The sequence below is a fragment of the Ranitomeya variabilis genome, chromosome 6 (assembly GCF_051348905.1).
Source record: "Ranitomeya variabilis isolate aRanVar5 chromosome 6, aRanVar5.hap1, whole genome shotgun sequence".
NCBI classification, from domain to species: domain Eukaryota; kingdom Metazoa; phylum Chordata; class Amphibia; order Anura; family Dendrobatidae; genus Ranitomeya; species Ranitomeya variabilis.
Window position 1 is genome coordinate 508,867,019 of NC_135237.1, and position 18,459 is coordinate 508,885,477.

The 18,459-nt window shown below is 43.8% G+C and overlaps 1 protein-coding gene across 2 annotated transcripts in view; it reads left to right on the plus strand.

The window, feature by feature from the left end:
• Window positions 1-18,459, plus strand: part of SNX31 (sorting nexin 31) — a 78,431-nt gene that overhangs the window by 21,743 nt on the left and 38,229 nt on the right. For both annotated transcript variants that reach the window (XM_077270914.1, XM_077270913.1), the window contains exons 3-8: window positions 1,879-1,993; window positions 2,663-2,727; window positions 6,207-6,317; window positions 8,718-8,808; window positions 11,069-11,156; window positions 12,636-12,705. In XM_077270914.1, coding sequence (XP_077127029.1) covers window positions 1,879-1,993; window positions 2,663-2,727; window positions 6,207-6,317; window positions 8,718-8,808; window positions 11,069-11,156; window positions 12,636-12,705 — 540 coding nt within the window. The remainder of the gene's footprint in view (window positions 1-1,878; window positions 1,994-2,662; window positions 2,728-6,206; window positions 6,318-8,717; window positions 8,809-11,068; window positions 11,157-12,635; window positions 12,706-18,459) is intronic.

The following is an 18,459-nucleotide window of genomic DNA, read 5'->3' on the forward strand; positions in this document are numbered from 1 at the left end:
GTGCATGTAAAAGAAAAATTGCATTTTCTGCTGTGTAATCAACGTGACTGTATCCATTAAACTTTGTCAAAGCCAAATACCGGGTATCAAAAACCTAGCAGGTTTGTTTAAAATATAACACAAATAAGAGACAAAAGCTGCATGTAAATAGAAATGCACCTAAAACGCAGTGAAAAAAAATTCAGGTAATTTAACTTGACTAATGGTTGCAGAAAATCTTCAAAATCGCTGTAGGTGGGAGGGATTGCTTGGCACTTATTTGATGCTGCTCCTGATGGAATGCACTCCATAGTGGTCACTGTACAATGAAAAAACTTTAACCCCTGTACGACATGCGCCATACATGTACTGTGCATGTCGTGTGTCTCCCTTTGATGCGGGCTCCGGCGCTGAGCTAACTTCTTTCCAGGCACACATCTGCTGTTTTGAACAGCTGACATGTGACCCTGAATCGCGATCCACCAATGGCTGTTAACCTGTTAAATGCCGCTGTCAATTTCTTACAACGGCACTTAATGTGATCGTGCCAGAAGCGCATCACTAATCCTGCCTATCGGCACCCGTGTCACATGACCGTCGAGTCTGCAGGAGACCCCCTGTGGTTGTCATTGCTGGATTGCTATGAGCGCCACCCAGCGGTCAGCGCTCCACAGCAAGTGAGCATTTCAGCTACACATAGGCGATCTGATCATCGCCTTTGTGTAGCAGAGGCGATCAGACAACTGCAGCTTCTAGTCGCCCATGGAGACTATTGAAGCATGCAAAAACTAAATTTTTAATTAAAAAAAAAAAGTTCAAATCGCCCCATTTAAAATAACAATAACAAAAAATTGTGGCATGAAGGGGTTAATAAAATCGGGGCGGGGGGACTAAAGAAAGCAAAACTTATCAAAACACACCCGCCAAGTTTTTCCAAGTAAAGCTTCTACAAGAAAATGCTTACGGTCGTCTTTTACTCTGTTCTTTCAAGTATAGAGCGGGCGGGTTCTTTTTAACCTCTTCAAGTAGTTAAGATGTGACCGAAGACTGAATTGATTTACAGCAGTGTCCATTTCAAACAGTATTCTTGGAGTTGGTCCGGAACCCAAAATGAATCAACATCAGGGTGGTGATGTAAGCAGTGAGTGACATCCATGCTACACCCTGGGGACTATTAATTAAAGGGCAGTGGTAGAAGCTGTGGGGCAGTGCTGGTGTCACGCATCGCTTCTATCTCTGCCCCCTACAGTTAAAAGCAATGGGGGTAGAGATAGAAACAGAGAGCTGGCGCTGCACTCTCATCTCCCACAGTCTATCATCCAGGAAGTCTTCAACAGGATCGGTGATGCAAAAAAAAACTTTTGTAACTGCAGGTTTGCCCTGTGCTGACTTCCTGTTTCATCAAGGGCGATAGACTCTGCAGGGAAGTGAGTGCAGCCCCAGCCTCCTGTAATGTCCTGTTTGAGACTCCTCCTTATGTGTTTTTTTTACTGCACTTCCTGTGACATTGTTTGAGAAGTGTAGGGCATTTTGTAATAAAGCTAATTACAAAAGTAGTTAAAGTGAAGATTAAAGATTTAGAAAGGACGTTTTAGGTACCAGTCCAACCTTTTAAGGGTTTGAGTGCTCAGAACAATTTCGTAGTCTTGTGCAAGCCCTGTGTTTAGTAATATTAGAGGGTTTTTTGTTTTTTTTCTAATTTCCTATGCTAAATTCTACATCTAGGAAACTATATTGTACAATCACCTGCACAGCGTTACAACGCATAAAGTTCTGTTGTAAGTAATTTGGTCCAACAAATGGCCAATGTGACACGGTTCCTTGCAAACTTGTGTAAGATTTTTCATGGTATTCACTTACATTTTCTACATAACAGACGTGTTTGGCTTTAAATTACAGATGCGTGATATATTTAAATACCAGATACCAACATTTCCCCCAAAATATTATCTGGCAATGACAAGCAAAATGGCTGAAGAAAGGAGAGTATTGCTGAAACGGTATTTGCAAGAAGGTGAGGTCACTTGGTTCTCAGATTCCATGTATTTGTAAAAAAAAAACCAAAAAAAACCCCAAAACCTCCAAACTACTTAAAGATTGTGCTTGGTCACGGCATTCTTTCTTTAAATATACATTATTTTATAAATTTAGATTTAGTTATTTAATTTTTTATTTTTATGTAAATATAAGTGATACATTGGGAAAACATACAAGAGATTGGCATTTAGGATAAACAGTAGTTGCCTTAAACAATGTTAAAAAAAAAAAATAACTTTTCGGCTGACTGTTCCCAAGCGTAAAATTGAGTAAAAGTAACAAGTCATAATGTAAAATTTTGTGATCTAAAAAAAAGGGGGTCTACATGAACTTTTATATGGAAAAATGTTTGTGTGAATTATTGTGGGTGTCAAATATCCATCTAACTTTGGATTTTGCTTCCCCCACCGAATTCTGCTCAGTGTGGAACTACTTTCAAAAATCCATATTTGCCCTATCGTTTACTTTGCATTCTGTTCTATGATGGTCTCTGGTGGTCCTATTCTGTTGCATGGATGAGACCCATAACCCTAAATTGGTTTTCAAATTTCTATGAACTGAGAAATCCAAACTGACCACTCACAATCAGCATGGATTTAATATTAAGTGCATTAATCTTGTTCTATAATGTGTTTTTTTTTTTCAGTTTTTTCCGATCCTGTTGTTTCAAACAGTGACGTTTTCATCACAGGTGTCCAGAAATTGCAGATGGTGAGCTATGAAGCATTGTTTTTACTTGCCATAGGTGGTCATGCACTCTAAATTGCCTGTAGATGAATGATCATGCAACAATCGGGTAATCCTCCTGAGGGAAAGCGGAATAGGCTGGTGCCAGATGCCCATCTGTATCCACCCTCTTGTTACATGATTGACATCTCTGGGTTTGCAAGAGTCTGAGAAGCTCAGAATTGGTTGGTCAAGCCAAGCATGCACAAAACGCTTATTTGGTTTGAACAGTCATTTTGTGCTGACTCTCTCTACCAAAAGAACAAAAGTCAAAACCAAAAATGAGGTGGAGGAACCAAGAGGTAACACTGAAGATTTATTAATACTGTCTACTTTGAAATCTGGTGCTTTGAAAGACAGTTTATTCTTAGTGGTTCATGCTGTTTGATAAATCTCTCATTTTGAAGACTGTTTAGTCTGCTTATGCCACTTTTTAGTTGCTTTTAGGGACATTCACACTGCAGCATAATGTGAAGGTTGTGTTTAAGATTATCTCGCTGTGTAAACAGGCTTCTGGTGAATCGGCTAGTTCATCAGGTGCAATAGTCATTTATGCAGCTGTAGGAAGATGGACCGGGCCGGTGATGCCTCTCTCGTGACGGTTCCGGAACCATCGGGGCTGTCGCCATTGTTGCTGGGGGGGGGGGGGAGCTTTCTGACCCGGACAGACCTTTGGACCCCACTGTAGGGGGTGTGTCAGGCATAAAGGGCGCGGGACACTTGGTGGGAAGACAGAGCGTGCAGCAGGAGAAGGTTGACTCGCTCTCCATGGGGCTACGCGATAGTCCAGGCCACGCTGAAGCTCCTCAGCCCTTGCGCACACTGTGACAGATTCATGTGCCCGCCCACCCCTGTGACTGAGGGTCTGACCCGCATCGTTCCGCTGACTACTGCGAGTGCGCGGCCTAAATCTGACCAGGGAAACCTAGAGCCGGGTAGCCCTATCCCCATCACCACCATTGGACTGAGACACTTTCTGGCGGTGTCAGACTGCTTCACATCACGTACATCATTCCTGTAACCTAGGACCTCGCCTTGAGGAGCCAGGATACACTGGTTCCATCAGGAGATGGTGCATCAACTTCAGGAACAGGCCAGAGACTTCACACATCACTTACGGCGCCACAGTAGGATTTCAAGCTTCCACAGCCCGGAAACCATCAGACTGATAAGTTTACCTGTTTCGTAACCGTTTGTTCTCACCCTGACACTATTCCAAGTTTTACTCCCCTCTTAACCCTCTCTCTCCCTGCGAGGAGTATCCCTTGTAATAAACCCTTTTACTCTTGTTCTACATCATGCTCGTCACTGCATCCCGCGTTTCTGCTATTCTACACAGCATCATAGATCCTTGTTCTGGACGGTGTATCATCCTGTTTAACTGAGACTTGCATTGCTGAGAACTATGGCAGCCTGGGAGATTACTGTATCGTGAAAAGATCACTCGGATGAGCACTGTTTTCCTTTATCTGCTTGTGCAAACAGGCATTCAAACGACTCCGATGGGTGAAAGTTTGTTCATCCGCAGTTGTCGTCCCATCAGTCAGTCCACCTAAAACGGGTGCACAACCTGTTGCCCGGAGGACACGTGAGACCTGTGATATCATTCTGTGGCCCTCAACAATCTTGGCAGAAAAATGCATGCCTGACAAATACTTTAAATACTTGTGATATGGGCTTCCTGTTAGTTATACTGAAAACAGGAAGCTCGGATCACTAGTATTTAAAGTATTTGTTTCATGCGGATTTGCAGTGAAATCCTCTAATAAACACTTGTAAATAAAACTGTGTGAATGAATCCTGAAGGACATGCATGCACATAGCTCTCTACAATAGATGACGTTTTTTGTATTTTTTATGGTCTAATATTTCAGAATTCCCATAAACCAAAGTGGAGAGAGCCGCAGACACAGAGGCCACCTGTAATTCACATGTTCCTTCTCTAGGATGCTAAATGGGTGATAAGACCCCATTCTTCTGATGGATGATGCATCCAGAGATGTCAGCACAGGACACCATTAGTACTTGACTCTCTCTTCCGCTGCTGCCACTCCTCTCCTGCCTGCAGGTTCACCCCTGCTCTAGATCAAAGTCTGAGGTTGCCTTTTTTTGAGTTGATAGCCTCCTAGTTAAAGGGCTTTTCCCAAGAACAAAAGTTCACTTTAATCAATTGGTCTTGGAATAATTTCCACAAATGGATGTGTTAAATAAAATGTTCCTGTGCTGAGAATCTTATAAATGTGCCACTGCTGTGTAATGGCTGTGTCTGACATACAGGAACATGGTCTGATCATACCACAGCTCCTGGGTAGGGGAGAAAGCAAGAGTATTCTATTCAGACAGGACAGCATGGGGATCACAACTGATGGTTTTTTTTCTTTGACGTAAAAAATTGTTTAATTACAGGCAGAGAAATATTTTACCTCACAGAATCTGATGTGATCCCGTGCTGTCCTGTCTGTATACTCTTGCTTCCTCTTCTCTATCACATCCAAATCTGGAAAATATTTCAAGATCTATTGATTAAAATTAAACTTTTGTTTGTGGGGAAAATCCCCTTAACAATATTAACAGTATGCATATCATTTGTGTCAAACTGCCTGTCACTGAAATTAAGGGGGGGGGGGGGGAATGGAAAGTGCGCTTGTTCTGTGACCATTGCCTTACTCCCTTTTATAATAGGGATCCACCTCCCTTGTGGATGTTCATTAGTAATTTAGAAGTTTGCAACCTCCATCATATAACATTTGTGGGTTTTCTGCATCCTGCTCGGCATCCAAGGGGTAACACTTCTCCTTGTGGAGAGTAATATGTCAAGAATGACATGCTGAAGTGAGGAGACTTTTAGGGTATGCGCACACGTTGCGAATTTGTCTGCGGATTTTTCCGCACAGAATCTGCAACTCTTGGCAGAAAACGCAGGCCAAAATGGTTGCGGAATTGATGCGGACTTGTTGCGGATTGTCTTGCGTTTTTTTTTGTTGTGCGGATTTGCCTTACTCAATGTATAGTCATGGGTTCAGAAACACTGCGTTTCCACACAAAGAATTGACATGCTGCAAAAAATAAACCGCTGCGTTTCTGCACGAAATTTTCCGCAGCATGTGCACAGTGTTTGTTTTCCATAGGTTTACATGGTACTGTACACCGCATGGAAAACTGGTGCGGATCCACAGGGCCAGATCCGCAACGTGTGCACATACCCTTAAGCTGCAATGCTCCTCTGGGAAATATGCAAATTGTCTTCAGAGAAGAAGAGGACTAGAACTCTATAGCCACCTATAGGAAGCATCAATCCTAAAAGTCAATACCCCCCTTCCCACCCCCACCTCGTAAGTGCAAAGTGTGAGATGGGGTTTGGCTGCATAGTGATTGAAATTGGCATTTTCACCTGTCAAAATATTGGTCAATATGGCTTCTTTTTCAGTCATACTAAACTTGTGATACATTTTTTTTTTCTCAAGGATACATTTCAGATGCCACCTACAGATGTGATCCTCAAAGTTTACCTACCAAATGACAGACTAGTTAATGTAGAATCCAAGACTTCCGACATTGCAGAACGAGTGCTAGAGGTAATTATTTTTTCATATTCCTTACATGTCATTTTTGTCTCCAGCATGACCCTCCATGCAGGTGTTAGGGGGAAGGTTGACATGATGCTGAAAGGGAGGGAGTGACTATATGGGAGAAGATGGAGGGTGGGGAGAGGGACTAAAGGTTATCCAAGGGGGTAGTGGTCTGAGGTAGGGAGGAAATAACTGTTGCATAGTCTGGTCGCAGAAGAAACTTGAGTGTAGATTATATAGGGCAATTCAACTTTTATCTTTACAGAACATGAGGTACATGCATCAGCTTAATACAGCAGAACAGGAAGTCTGAAGGACCTTTTACCAGAGAGAGTGTGAAACCAAAGTACAACAAGTATATGCATTATATTCAACTAGGCATATAACAATAACAACATCGCCATCTACTGTCAGAAAAGTGTAAACTCCTCCTGCACACAAATAAGTCTGTATCTATTGTATATCTGCCAACAATAAGTTATTGGTGGGGTCTCAGGGGAAAAAACAAATAAAACTGACCGAGGTTGAGTGGCCCTCTTTGACCTCCGACCACTTGACAGTAAAGTCCCACCCTCACTATGATAAAGAAATTCTGGGTCACAGTGGTGATCATCAGTGGCGTTACCATGTTCAAATGATACCATTGCTATGAAAACTTATTTTTGGCATTTACCTTCTAAGCCCAAGGGAAGGGCAATCCTTCAGACATGGTTTCCTCCACATGGTGATTTTCCTCTCTTGAGCAATGTAGGATGAGTTTGTGAGTCAGGTTTGTTACATTGAGTTCCCTTAATTTTTTGGAGGCGTTGGTGGGTCCTTGAAGTTGGTTACAAATTTGGAATTGGAGATTCATTAAATACGTGGATCTCCTTTACTGGATAGTTATTTGATGATGGTCTGGTGAGATTTGGGTGATACCCGGCGATGGAACGTTGAGTTCATATTAACGGTATTAGAGGACAACCTCTTCCCTCAGTTTCACAGTGCTCCTGAGCAGGTGAACACAGCTTGGAGTAAGCTGGGAGAAGAGGAGCAATGTCATGAAAATCACGAGATTTTTTTTTTTTTTTTTTTTTTGTAGCTTCGAGGACCTCCGCAGTTGTTTTAATTCACCTGCTGGTGAATATGATGATGCCAATCACTAGGGTATTGAGTGTAGACATAGCCCTTGTGAACCCTGGACAGAGGCATAGTATGAGGTCCATTGTATTGGTATTAACCACTTTTGTGGTGTGATTTTTAGATGTAGTGGGTGACACTTAGGGTACCGTCACACATTGAAATTTTCATCGCTGCGACGGCACGATTCGTGACGTCGCAGCGTCGTATAATCATCGCTCCAGCGTCGTAGACTGCGGTCACACGTTGCAATCACGGCGCTGGAGCGATGCCGAAGTCCCCGGGTAACCAGGGTAAACATCGGGTAACTAAGCGCAGGGCCGCGCTTAGTAACCCGATGTTTACCCTGGTTACCAGCGTAAACGTAAAAAAACAAACAGTACATACTCACCCGTCGGTGTCCTTCAGGTCCCTTGCCGTCTGCTTCCTGCTCTGAGTGCAGCCGTACAGTGAGAGCAGAGCGCAGCACCGCTGTGATCTGCTCTCACTTTCCGGCCGGCACTCAGAGCAGGAAGCAGACGGCAAGGGACCTGAAGGACACCGACGGGTGAGTATGTACTGTTTGTTTTTTTACGTTTACGCTTGTTACCAGGGTAAACATCGGGTTACTAAGCGCGGCCCTGCGCTTAGTTACCCGATGTTTACCCTGGTTACAAGCGAAGACATCGCTGGATCGCTGTCACACACAACGATCCAGCGATGTCAGCGGGTGATCAAGCGACGAAAGAAAGTTCCAAACGATCTGCTACGACGTACGATTCTCAGCAGGGTGTCTGATCGCAGTAGCGTGTCAGACACAGCGATATCGTAACGATATCGCTAGAACGTCACGAATCGTAACGTCGTAGCGATGGAAATTTCAATGTGTGACAGTACTCTTAGTATTACAATTTTCACCCAAAACTGTGCAATTTGTGACATTTACTATGAAAGCTTATGCGAAATTTATCAATTTTTTTTTTTCCAACATGTATTACAACAATTTTTACTACCAAACTGAAAAATCTGGGAAAAGGCCCATCTTATTCTACAGAAGTGTGTTTATATATTGCAAATTTTGCATTTACTTGCACCATTAAGCACTGATTCTTATCTAAAGTTGGCATACCTTGCAAACTTCAACGCAAATTCCGTCGCTCAGCTTTATCATTAAGGAGCAAAACTGTTCAAATATGGAGTGGCATAATTTGCACTTAATCTTTGTGCCGCCAACGCCTCCTAAAATTAAGTGTGGGCCTGTATGTAAATAAGATGAATGTCTAATTTGTGCTGTGTACTTTCTCACAGGCTGCGTTATATAAGATAAGTTTATCCAGAGAACTTGTGGAGTTCTTCGGCTTGTTCATTACACACAAAGATCCTAATGGCATTTTCTCAGGTAGGTTCTTTGGTTTGTTTTGCAATCATTTGTAGCTAAAATTGAAGATTACTATTAATAATTATAGTGAGATTTACTATATACAGTGCATCACAAAGTAAAGCTTTCCAAAATGAGTCTAAGGACATGTTCACACGTTCAGTATTTTACCTCTGTGTATTTGTAAGCTGAAACCAGGAGTGGGTGATAAATACAGAAATGGTGGTGTTTCTATTACTTTTCCACTGATTGTAAGCTAAAAGCAGGAATGGAACAAACACTGAGGTAAAATACTGACCGTGTGAACATGGCCTAAGCCTTAGTCTCAACGTTTTGCTCAGGATCGGACTGGGGTGCCATGCTTATGTAGCATTCGGCCGCCACGTAGGGAATGAATAGGGTAGCGGTAAAATGGAGCATTCTGTTGAATAGGGATAAAAGTTCCCAATTTTGTCAGTCTGTGCAGATCCAGCAGTCAGACCCCCAGCAATCATTAAGTTATCACTTATCCTGTGGATAGGTAACTTTATTTCAGAGGAGCACCCCCTTTAAGATTTCTACCACTGTATAATATGTAACACAACACGGAGGGGTTAAACTTACAAGTATATAGTCTCTAATGGAAATTCACTTGTTTTCTCAGCTATTAATTTAGCAGAAGTAATCTCTGTCCACTATACCAAGACCAATATACCAATAATACTGTCACACTGACCATTCCACATAACCAAATACTGCCATTCTGCTCATTAATAAAAATCGCCTTACTAACTACTCCTCTCCCAATCATTCAGTCTAAATAGGCTGCTAATCAACCGATGCAACAAATTGATCCTTATGCTTGCCCAAAAGATTGTTTTGTTTACACAGGATGATGAACTTGCCGATAACAAACAGTGGCAGCCTAGTGCACAGATTGATTACTGATCGGTCAGTGCGCACCTGAAGCGTGCTCTGCCGGTGTACACTGGGTACACACATGTAGAAAATTTTTTGGTACCTTCTGTTAAAGTAAGAAAAACCCACAATGGTCACTAAAGTAACTTGAAAGTGACAAAATTGTCATGCCACTGTTAAAAAATCAATCGCTGAATAGTCTGCATTGGCTGATAATACTAGATCACCGCTGTGCATCACTTTATTTTATCATACAATACTAATCTATTAATCACAAATCAGTTGGTAAGAATTATACTTATTAGGGCTATTGCCAATATCCCTTAGGAATGATAATTGACTAATGCTGGTGTAATACTTAAGCTAATTAGTGAAGAGCAAACGTGCTCGGACAAGATGTTATCTGAGCATGCTCGTGTGGTAAGAGTGACTTCGGCATGCTAAAAAAAAAAAAAAAAGTTTTGAGTCCCTGTGGCTGCATTGCATGTCCGTGGCTGTCTGACAGCGTCAACACATGCCGGGATTGCCTAACAGCTGTGAGACATGCAGCCGCGGGGACTTGCACATATTTTTTTGAGCCTGTCGAAAACGCTCGGTTAGCACATGAGCATGGCGGATAACATCTTATCTGAGCACATTTTTCTCATCACTAATGCTATTAGTGGAGTACACTTGTGTGAATATATTCAATCTATGGCGTTTTGGTACTGTAAATTTTGTTTCTTGGGAACAATAGGATCAGTAGCCTGATACCGGACATGCTGGATCCTTTGATATCAGAGGGTTGCGGTGGGCACCCATACACACTAGACTATATAGGCCAAAGCACTTAATAGCTGTGGGTTCAGTTGACATTACTCTAATGTTTGTGGGGGTCTTTCCTTGTTGGTGTGACATTGTCAGTGGACCCTACTTGGCCTAGCCGGTAACCATAAATCGGCGTCATTTCCTAATAATGCAGTGTAAACAGGCTGCCGGTTACTTGTGAGCGACAGACATCTGTATATACAGTCGCTGATTAGGACTGTTCCCTTGATGGGGAAAAATTCTAAATGAGCAAAGGAATATTTCAATAATTAAATTACAAGTTTTGCTGGATCTTTTCCCACACTGCTACAAAGAAATCTGTTCAGCTTCTCCCTGGTCTGAAGAATTGACAGCATTTAGGAGTCGAGAGGTTACCTATATTTTTTGTAACATTCATATCTGTGCTTAAAAAAAAATAAATTAAATGAATCCCAGGTCATTACTAGGTTGCCACCTTGCAGTAGAGCAGGATATTTTATGTTGTGCTTTTATTGTACCAAACTGTTACATTGATAGGGCTGTTGGGTTATCCGTTGTGTAAATGTCCATGCTACTTACAGATCCTATTTATCTGCAGTGGTGAAGAGGGTTGTACCTTTTGAAATTCCATTTCTAACCATTTGGAATGTAAATAACGAGGCTTTTCAGATTGACATCCGGAAGTGGTACGTTCGCAAAAATTTCCTGCTGTGTTCACCTGCAATGTTTCTATATGGAAATATAATTCTTTGCCTAGTTTTCTACATGTATAATATGTGGGACTTTTACGTTTTTGGGTAAAGATTAGTGATGAGCGAATATACTCGTTACTCGAGATTTCTCGAGCACACGGTTTTTAGTGCTCGGAGTTTGTTTTTATTGCTGCAGCTGAATGATTTACATCTGTTAGCCAGCATAAGTACATGTGGGGGTTGCCTGGTTGCTAGGGAATCCCCACATGTACTTATGCTGGCTGTCAGATGTAAATCATTCAGCTGCAGCAATAAAAACTAAAACTCCGAGCACTAAAAAAATATATACTCGTTGCTCGGGTTTTCCAGAGCACGCTCAGGTGACCTCCGAGTATTTGTTAGTGTTTGGAGATTTAGTTTTCATCGTGGCACCTAAATGATTTACAGCTATTAGCCGGCTTAATTACATGTGGGGATTCCCTAGCAACCAGACAACCCCCACATGTACTCAGGCTGGCTAGTAGCTGTAAATCATTCAGCTGCCGCCAGGGCTGGCCCGAGAGATTACGGCGCCCTAGGCAAAACCTATTTTGTTGCGTCCCTACTACTTTTAACATGCCTCCCAACTTTTGAAGATGGGAAAGAGGGACAAAGTTTGCGGCACAAAAGCGCGCTGCGGCAAATTTTAGGCCACGCCTCTGACCACACCCATTCATAACTAGCCACACCCATATCCACGTCCCAACCACACCCATTTAGCACTGCTGATCACACTGTTTCATAAAGAATAATTATAAACAAAAAATATGGCCACACATGGTGCTCCATACTGTATAATGGCCACACATGGTGCTCCATACTGTATAATGGCCACACATGGTGCTCCATACTGTATAATGGCCACACATGGTGCTCCATACTGTATAATGGCCACACATGGTGCTCCATACTGTATAATGGCCACACATGGTGCTCCATACTGTATAATGGCCACACATGGTGCTCCATACCGTATAATGGCCACACATAGCTACTCCTACACATGCGGCTGTGCTCCGTACACACGCGCTCCGCTCCATACACCTCGTACACACGGCTCCGCTCCATACACCTTTTGCCTTTTGAAAAGATTTTTTATAATTTTTTCTATATTTTTTTTTTTTTTTTTTTTTTTTCTCTGGCGCCCCCTTAGGGTCGGCTCCCTAGGCGGCCGCCTAGTTCGCCTATACGTTCGGGCCGGCCCTGGCTGCTGCTATGAAAACTAAATCTCCGAACACATACTCAGAGGTCACCCAAGCGTGCTCCGGAAAACCCGAGCAATAAGTATACTCTCTCATCACTAGTAAAGACACATAATGTAATGCTAAACAAATGGTAAATGTTTAGTTTAGTTATGTATAGTCCTATTTAGTTGATTCTTATAAAATTTATATTAATACACTTAATCATGTAATGGTGGTCTTGTGTCTCCAGGTATGTGTCGCCATCTATTGATGCCATGCTAATGGGCTGCTCAGTGGCTGTTGATATACTGTATGCCCAGGTATGGTGTGACGCATCATAATAAATTCAGTTTGGTTCCTGCCATATTTCCTTGTTTGCTCATAACACGGCTGACGCAAAATCGGCAGTGACTCCGCTTCAGGAAAAAAGTTTTCCCAAAGCTGTTTCGCCCAGGAAAATCTTGGTAGACCAGCCGACATCTTGATGACTTTGTGCATACCATAAGCCCTCCTGATAATCTAGCCTTCCTTGTGGCAAAACTTGAACAGATATCAAACTGCTCCCACCTATACCCAAAACTCTTGTGATGAAAACGGTACTCTTCCAGGTTTTCAGTTTTGCAGGATCACACATTGATGATCGATTCTTGTCAAAGGCCAGTAAAGAACTTAACCACTTTACACAAATTTTGTACAAAACAGTAGGTAAGGTGGATGCAGAGGCATAGCTAGGGTTTTGGTTCAGGGGGGCGTAACTTCTGAGTGGCCCCTAACCAGGTAACCTTGATTACAACTGGGTGATCTGCCCTAATAGTGGAGGAGAACCTCAGCAGATGACTGCGCTGTTACTGAAGATAATCTCTATATAAAGACCAGCATAGATATTACCGCCATATGGTCAGTGGTGGATACCAGTCCTACAGAACATATAAGAGATCACTGCCCAGTTACAGATAATGATTTACCGCTGACGTCTGTCTTTTCCATCTGGCCCAGACCGACACGACCACTTCTTCCAGCAACGACTCACCTGCAGGGAATACAACAAAGATACATTTCACTTCTCATTCCAGCCCCATCACCATCTATTCCCAACCTGCACAAACTCCTCATCCTGCTGATACCCCAAAAACTGAGCCGCTGCTGCCGTATGTGTCCCTATTACTGCACCTGCTGTGTGATTCTCTGTGCCCTCTAAATTCTAAAGCACCCCTCTATAATATAGTAATGCCGGGTGCAAGTGCCCTAGAAAACAGCCCAAATTTTGCCTCCTAGAAAGTAATAATGCCCTGTGTGCCCCTTTAATAGTCACAGTAGCCTGAGTTCCCCCTATAACATTAAGTGCCCACTTTACATTTAATAATGTCCCGAGTCTCCCCCCTGTACAGCTCCCCTATACACAGTATACTGACCCCTTAGTGGCCTCCAAACTGATGGCTCCAGCACTGTATGATGGCCCCCTCACTGTAATCCCCCACATTGTATGATGGCCTCCATATAGTATAATGCACCAGATTGTCCTCAATACAGTATAATGCACTCCCCATAGGCAGATTCTATAGCACAAGGCAGCTCCCATAGGCAGGTCCTGTAGTATAAGGCAGCACCCCCATAGGCAGGTCCTGTAGTATAAGGCAGTACCCCCATAGGCAGACCCTGTAGTATAAGGTAGCCCCCCTTAAAAAGAAAACCCCCCAAAAAACAAAAACCTCTCTTCCTCCTTGTTCCAGCGGTGCCCCGAGCACCCGCTCATCTTCTGACAGCGGGCGCCAGGTGGTGACATCACCGTGCCCACTGTCAGTGTCGGTGACATCAGACGCTGACGGGGGTGATGGTAGGAGCGCTGTACGCTCCTTCCCTCATCAATGCGGTCAGCTGTATCTGCTAAATGCTGATACAGCTGGCCTTGTGGAGACGGGTAGGGGGGCCTACTGCTGGCACTGGGGCCCCCCGCCTGCTCAGGGGCCCCATAGCGGCCGGGCGCCAGAGCAGGGAGACCGATTCTCCCTGCTCTGTCGCAGAATGTAACTGCATCGGCGCGCTGTGCATGCCAATACAGTTACAGTAGCGTAGCTCCGGGCCCGAGGCACTCGCACCCTCTGCCCCCCCTGTAGCTACGCTTATGGGTGGATGTATAACTTTCTACTACTATACAAACGAGGATTTATCATGGCTGGCATCTGACTCCGTTCTTGATCGAAAAGTCATTGGCGTACGATGCGCCAAACTTAAAGGTGCCTACCTAGTAGATATTTCTGAATACAAAAATGTGGTTTATTGAGAATTAAGTTTGTTAAAATTTGAGATGCACCTCAAATGCCCAACCAAAATCATAAATAAAAAAAGTACTACATAGCCATCACATTAACTTTATACAACACAAACTGTAAACCACAGAATTCCTCAACAGAAGACTTAAAATGTGACAAGGAAACCCAAAATCCTAAATGGTGCAGTAGCTATATAGTCTCTGGAAAACAAATGTATTCACACCTAGTAATGCAAGCTGAAATGTCTAATCATAAGCCAGTGGGGAAAGAACCATTTAAAGGATGATGTGAATAATCCAGTAACTAATTGCTAAGAGTTCCTAAATTTGCCCCAGCATCCCAAAGTGCGTTTCGCTAGGCTTCATCAGGGGCGCAAGGACACACGCCTGGAGATATCATGGTAGTAGTTACTGTATTTACAGTATCATACTCTTTAGATCTTCTTTACCGATTTTAGTAAGATTAAAAATAGAATTACCAAAAATATACTGTCATGTATCAGGATGAAACTCATCATGAAATTTTAAATCAAGAATATAGGTGTTATGAGGAGAGGGAAATCCATAAGTAATTTACTTTTGCTGTGTCTGTATTAAAACAAAAACAAACAAACAAAAAAAAAACACTGCTGTCCACTACTGGTTTTCACAAGTGTATTGGTAATTTAGTTCAATGTTTGCGGTTTTGTGTTTAAAAAGAGAAAAAAAAGAGAAAAAAACCACACAAATTGGATGACAATCATATTGGTAATGCTCGAGAGCTCTGTACTTGAATCGAGCAGGTCAGACGCTTGGATGGGCTCGACTCTATTAACGAGTATAATGGAAGTCATTGGCAAACTTGAGCATTTTTCCAGGAGACCCTAACAGGAGGTCTGGGGAGGCAGGAGAGTTGCTGAAATGGATGGAAACTGTACTCAAATGGAATGGGAAGAGCATGGTTAAGATGCCTGGACACAAACTCCCCAGGTTGCTGCTAGGAGCAATGTTGTCAGAGTAGTTGCCACTTTACGAACTCACAAAACTGAAGATTAAATGGATTTTCAGGAAAAAATGTAAAAAAAACATTATTTCCTGTATATAAAGCAAAACTAAAAACAGGAGAAAAAGCCTCCTCCACCTCTTAATAGCTGGGCAATCTCTCACTATTTCCCATTGCCTATGACTACAGTAGATGACATAGCAGAGGGGGAAATAAAACTGCTGTGCTGTACCATGCAAGTTTTGCTCTTCAGTTTCTGTGTTGCATTTTTATGTTGTGTATGGTATCTGTTACATGCTGCTCTGCTGCCACCTAATGGCCTTTTTCCGTATGGCGGCTTGCTATTAATTAATTCTTATGGGCATGCCTTCCACTTCCTGTTCATAGGTCACCTTCCCTCCCAGCTAGTGATGGGCAGTCCGGCTCTTTTTGGTGATCCGGCTCTTTTTGGTGATCCGGCTCTCATGGCTCCGCTCACCAAAAAGAGCCAGCTCTTTCGGCTCACAAAACGGCTCTTTTTGGATCCTAAATGGATCCCTATTGAATAGCTGTTCAGGCGTCCGAAACTCCGTCCACCTACCGCAGAAACTCCGCCCACTTCTTAGAGCCAATTAAATTGAAGAGTGGGCGGGGTTTTGCTCAGGTGGGCGGAGTTACACATGCCGAAGCCCGGGATTTTACGCCCAGTGAGAGCCATTCAGGAATTTTAGGGGCTCTCACTGGCGTGCCGACTCCCATCGTTCACAGCAGGGAGCCGGCTCTTTGTGACACATCACTACTCCCAGCAGCCATTTCATTTTTAGTTTCACTATCTATGGGCGAGAGACCCCTGAACTGAGCTCAGGAAGGCATCAGTTTTCAACCACACTCTGCTGATCGCTTGTGTTGCTTACATCTACGTTCCTGGAGAATTACTGTATTGCCAATCATACGCTGTATGTCCAGATTTCCATAATAAACAAGTCTGGACTGCACAATCCCTGGTATGCATCATCTCTCCGGACGCTGAACCGCATCGGTCCTCTCTGCATTGAGGAAAACGGGGGTAGGAACTCTCCCAGCACCTATTAATCAGCCACATATCCATTCGCCTCATGTGAGGACAGAACAGTCAAACTGCCTTGAAGCCTGGCCGGAATCACCCGTATATATCCCTATCCACGTGCCCATGCTCTTCCTGTCCAGATACTGCAGCCCTGCTCTGCTAGAAATCCCCTGCAGCGTCACTTCAGACCCCATTGTGCATAGACTCTCTGTATGTAATACCGCAAATGGCCGATGAACATCCTGCGCATCTCCTTGGCGCTGAAGTGCAACATCATGAAGCATGGGAACAGAGCCCGCTCCCACAACAGACCAAGACACACGACCAGTACGCTCCCTGAGGCCAAAGCTAAAGGTCCTGAAGAACGACCATTCCACAAAAGGTGAGCTCAATGACCACCAGGATGACCTATGGGAACGAGTCACCTCTTTCATGTCAAGCGTCCAACGCCACAAAGACTATGCAGTGAGTTTACAGGACACTATAAAACGGCTAAACACGGCCCACAGAAGATACAAGACTGTCGGCAAGGTATGCTGCCTTCCTAAAAGACTCTAAAATTGATGAAGCCGTATCGCTCATCTGCAAGAAACTAGATAGCAAAGGTCTGTTTCATCTAAACACTCTGCTCGGTCATACAAATCATCCTGCTCAAGAACTTCAGCCCTCAGCGACAGAATCCTAGAGGCCCGTTTAAACGCAGAGCGAACCAAACTAAGACTTTCTTACACAGAAAAGAAAGCAGAAGCAGAGGCAGGAACCATGAAAGCAGACCTGATTTGCCTACCACCACAGGAAGAAGACGACCCTGCTGTTCGTACCAGCGACTACGTGCAGAAACAGATACCTGTAGCGCACACCTTCTCCAGCGACATTCAACCCAACATTGCGGAAACGTCCAAGTCAGCCCAACTTATGGTGCCAGTGTCACCCTCAGCCTCCGTAGAGACCCAAGACCAATGCCATGATGTGTCCCCTCAGGAGCAGTCTCCACAATAAGATGACCACAAGGTGCACTCCAGCTTGCCTCCACAGTTCAAGCAGCAGTCATCGGAATCTCCAGAGGTTAAACCACAGCTCAACCCTGCAGCAACATCATTTTACCCGGGAGCAATTCACCCCTCCACGCAGCTTATACGCCTGAGGGGCACAACAAGCTAACACGGTAACAAGGAGTGAAGGATTAGACATGTCAGTTTGCCAGGTTCATGGTGAGCAAAGAGCTAATCAACACTAGTCTCTTGAAATTTGACGACCGTGCAGAGAACTGGAGAGCCCTGAAAGCAACCTTCAAGGCCGCCATTGCTGATCTCAACCTATCTGCGGAGCAGGAGCTCGACCTCCTGGTCAAATGGTTGGGTCCAGAATCCACAAACCGCATCAAAAATTTTAAAACTATCTATGTGGGACAAGCTGAAGCAGGTCTTGTTGCTGCTGCCTGGCAGAGACTCGAAAGAACCTACGGCAGCGCTGAAGCCATAGAAGAGTCCCTATTCAAGAGACTGAAGAACGTTCCAAGGATCAACCTTAAGGAAGCCCACAAGCTTCTGGACTTAAGTGATCTGCTTATGGAGCTGGAACTTGCTAAGAGACCCTTGTCTGTCTGGACTGTGCTACCTGGACACTGCCCATGGGGTGAACTCAATCATCTCAATGCTGCCACGCAGTCTGCAAGAGAAGGGGGCAGTGTGTATCTCCAGGTACAAAAGGTCACATGTCACCTTTCCTCCGTTCATTTAGTTATGCAAGTTCATCGAACAGGCCCAAATGAGGAACAA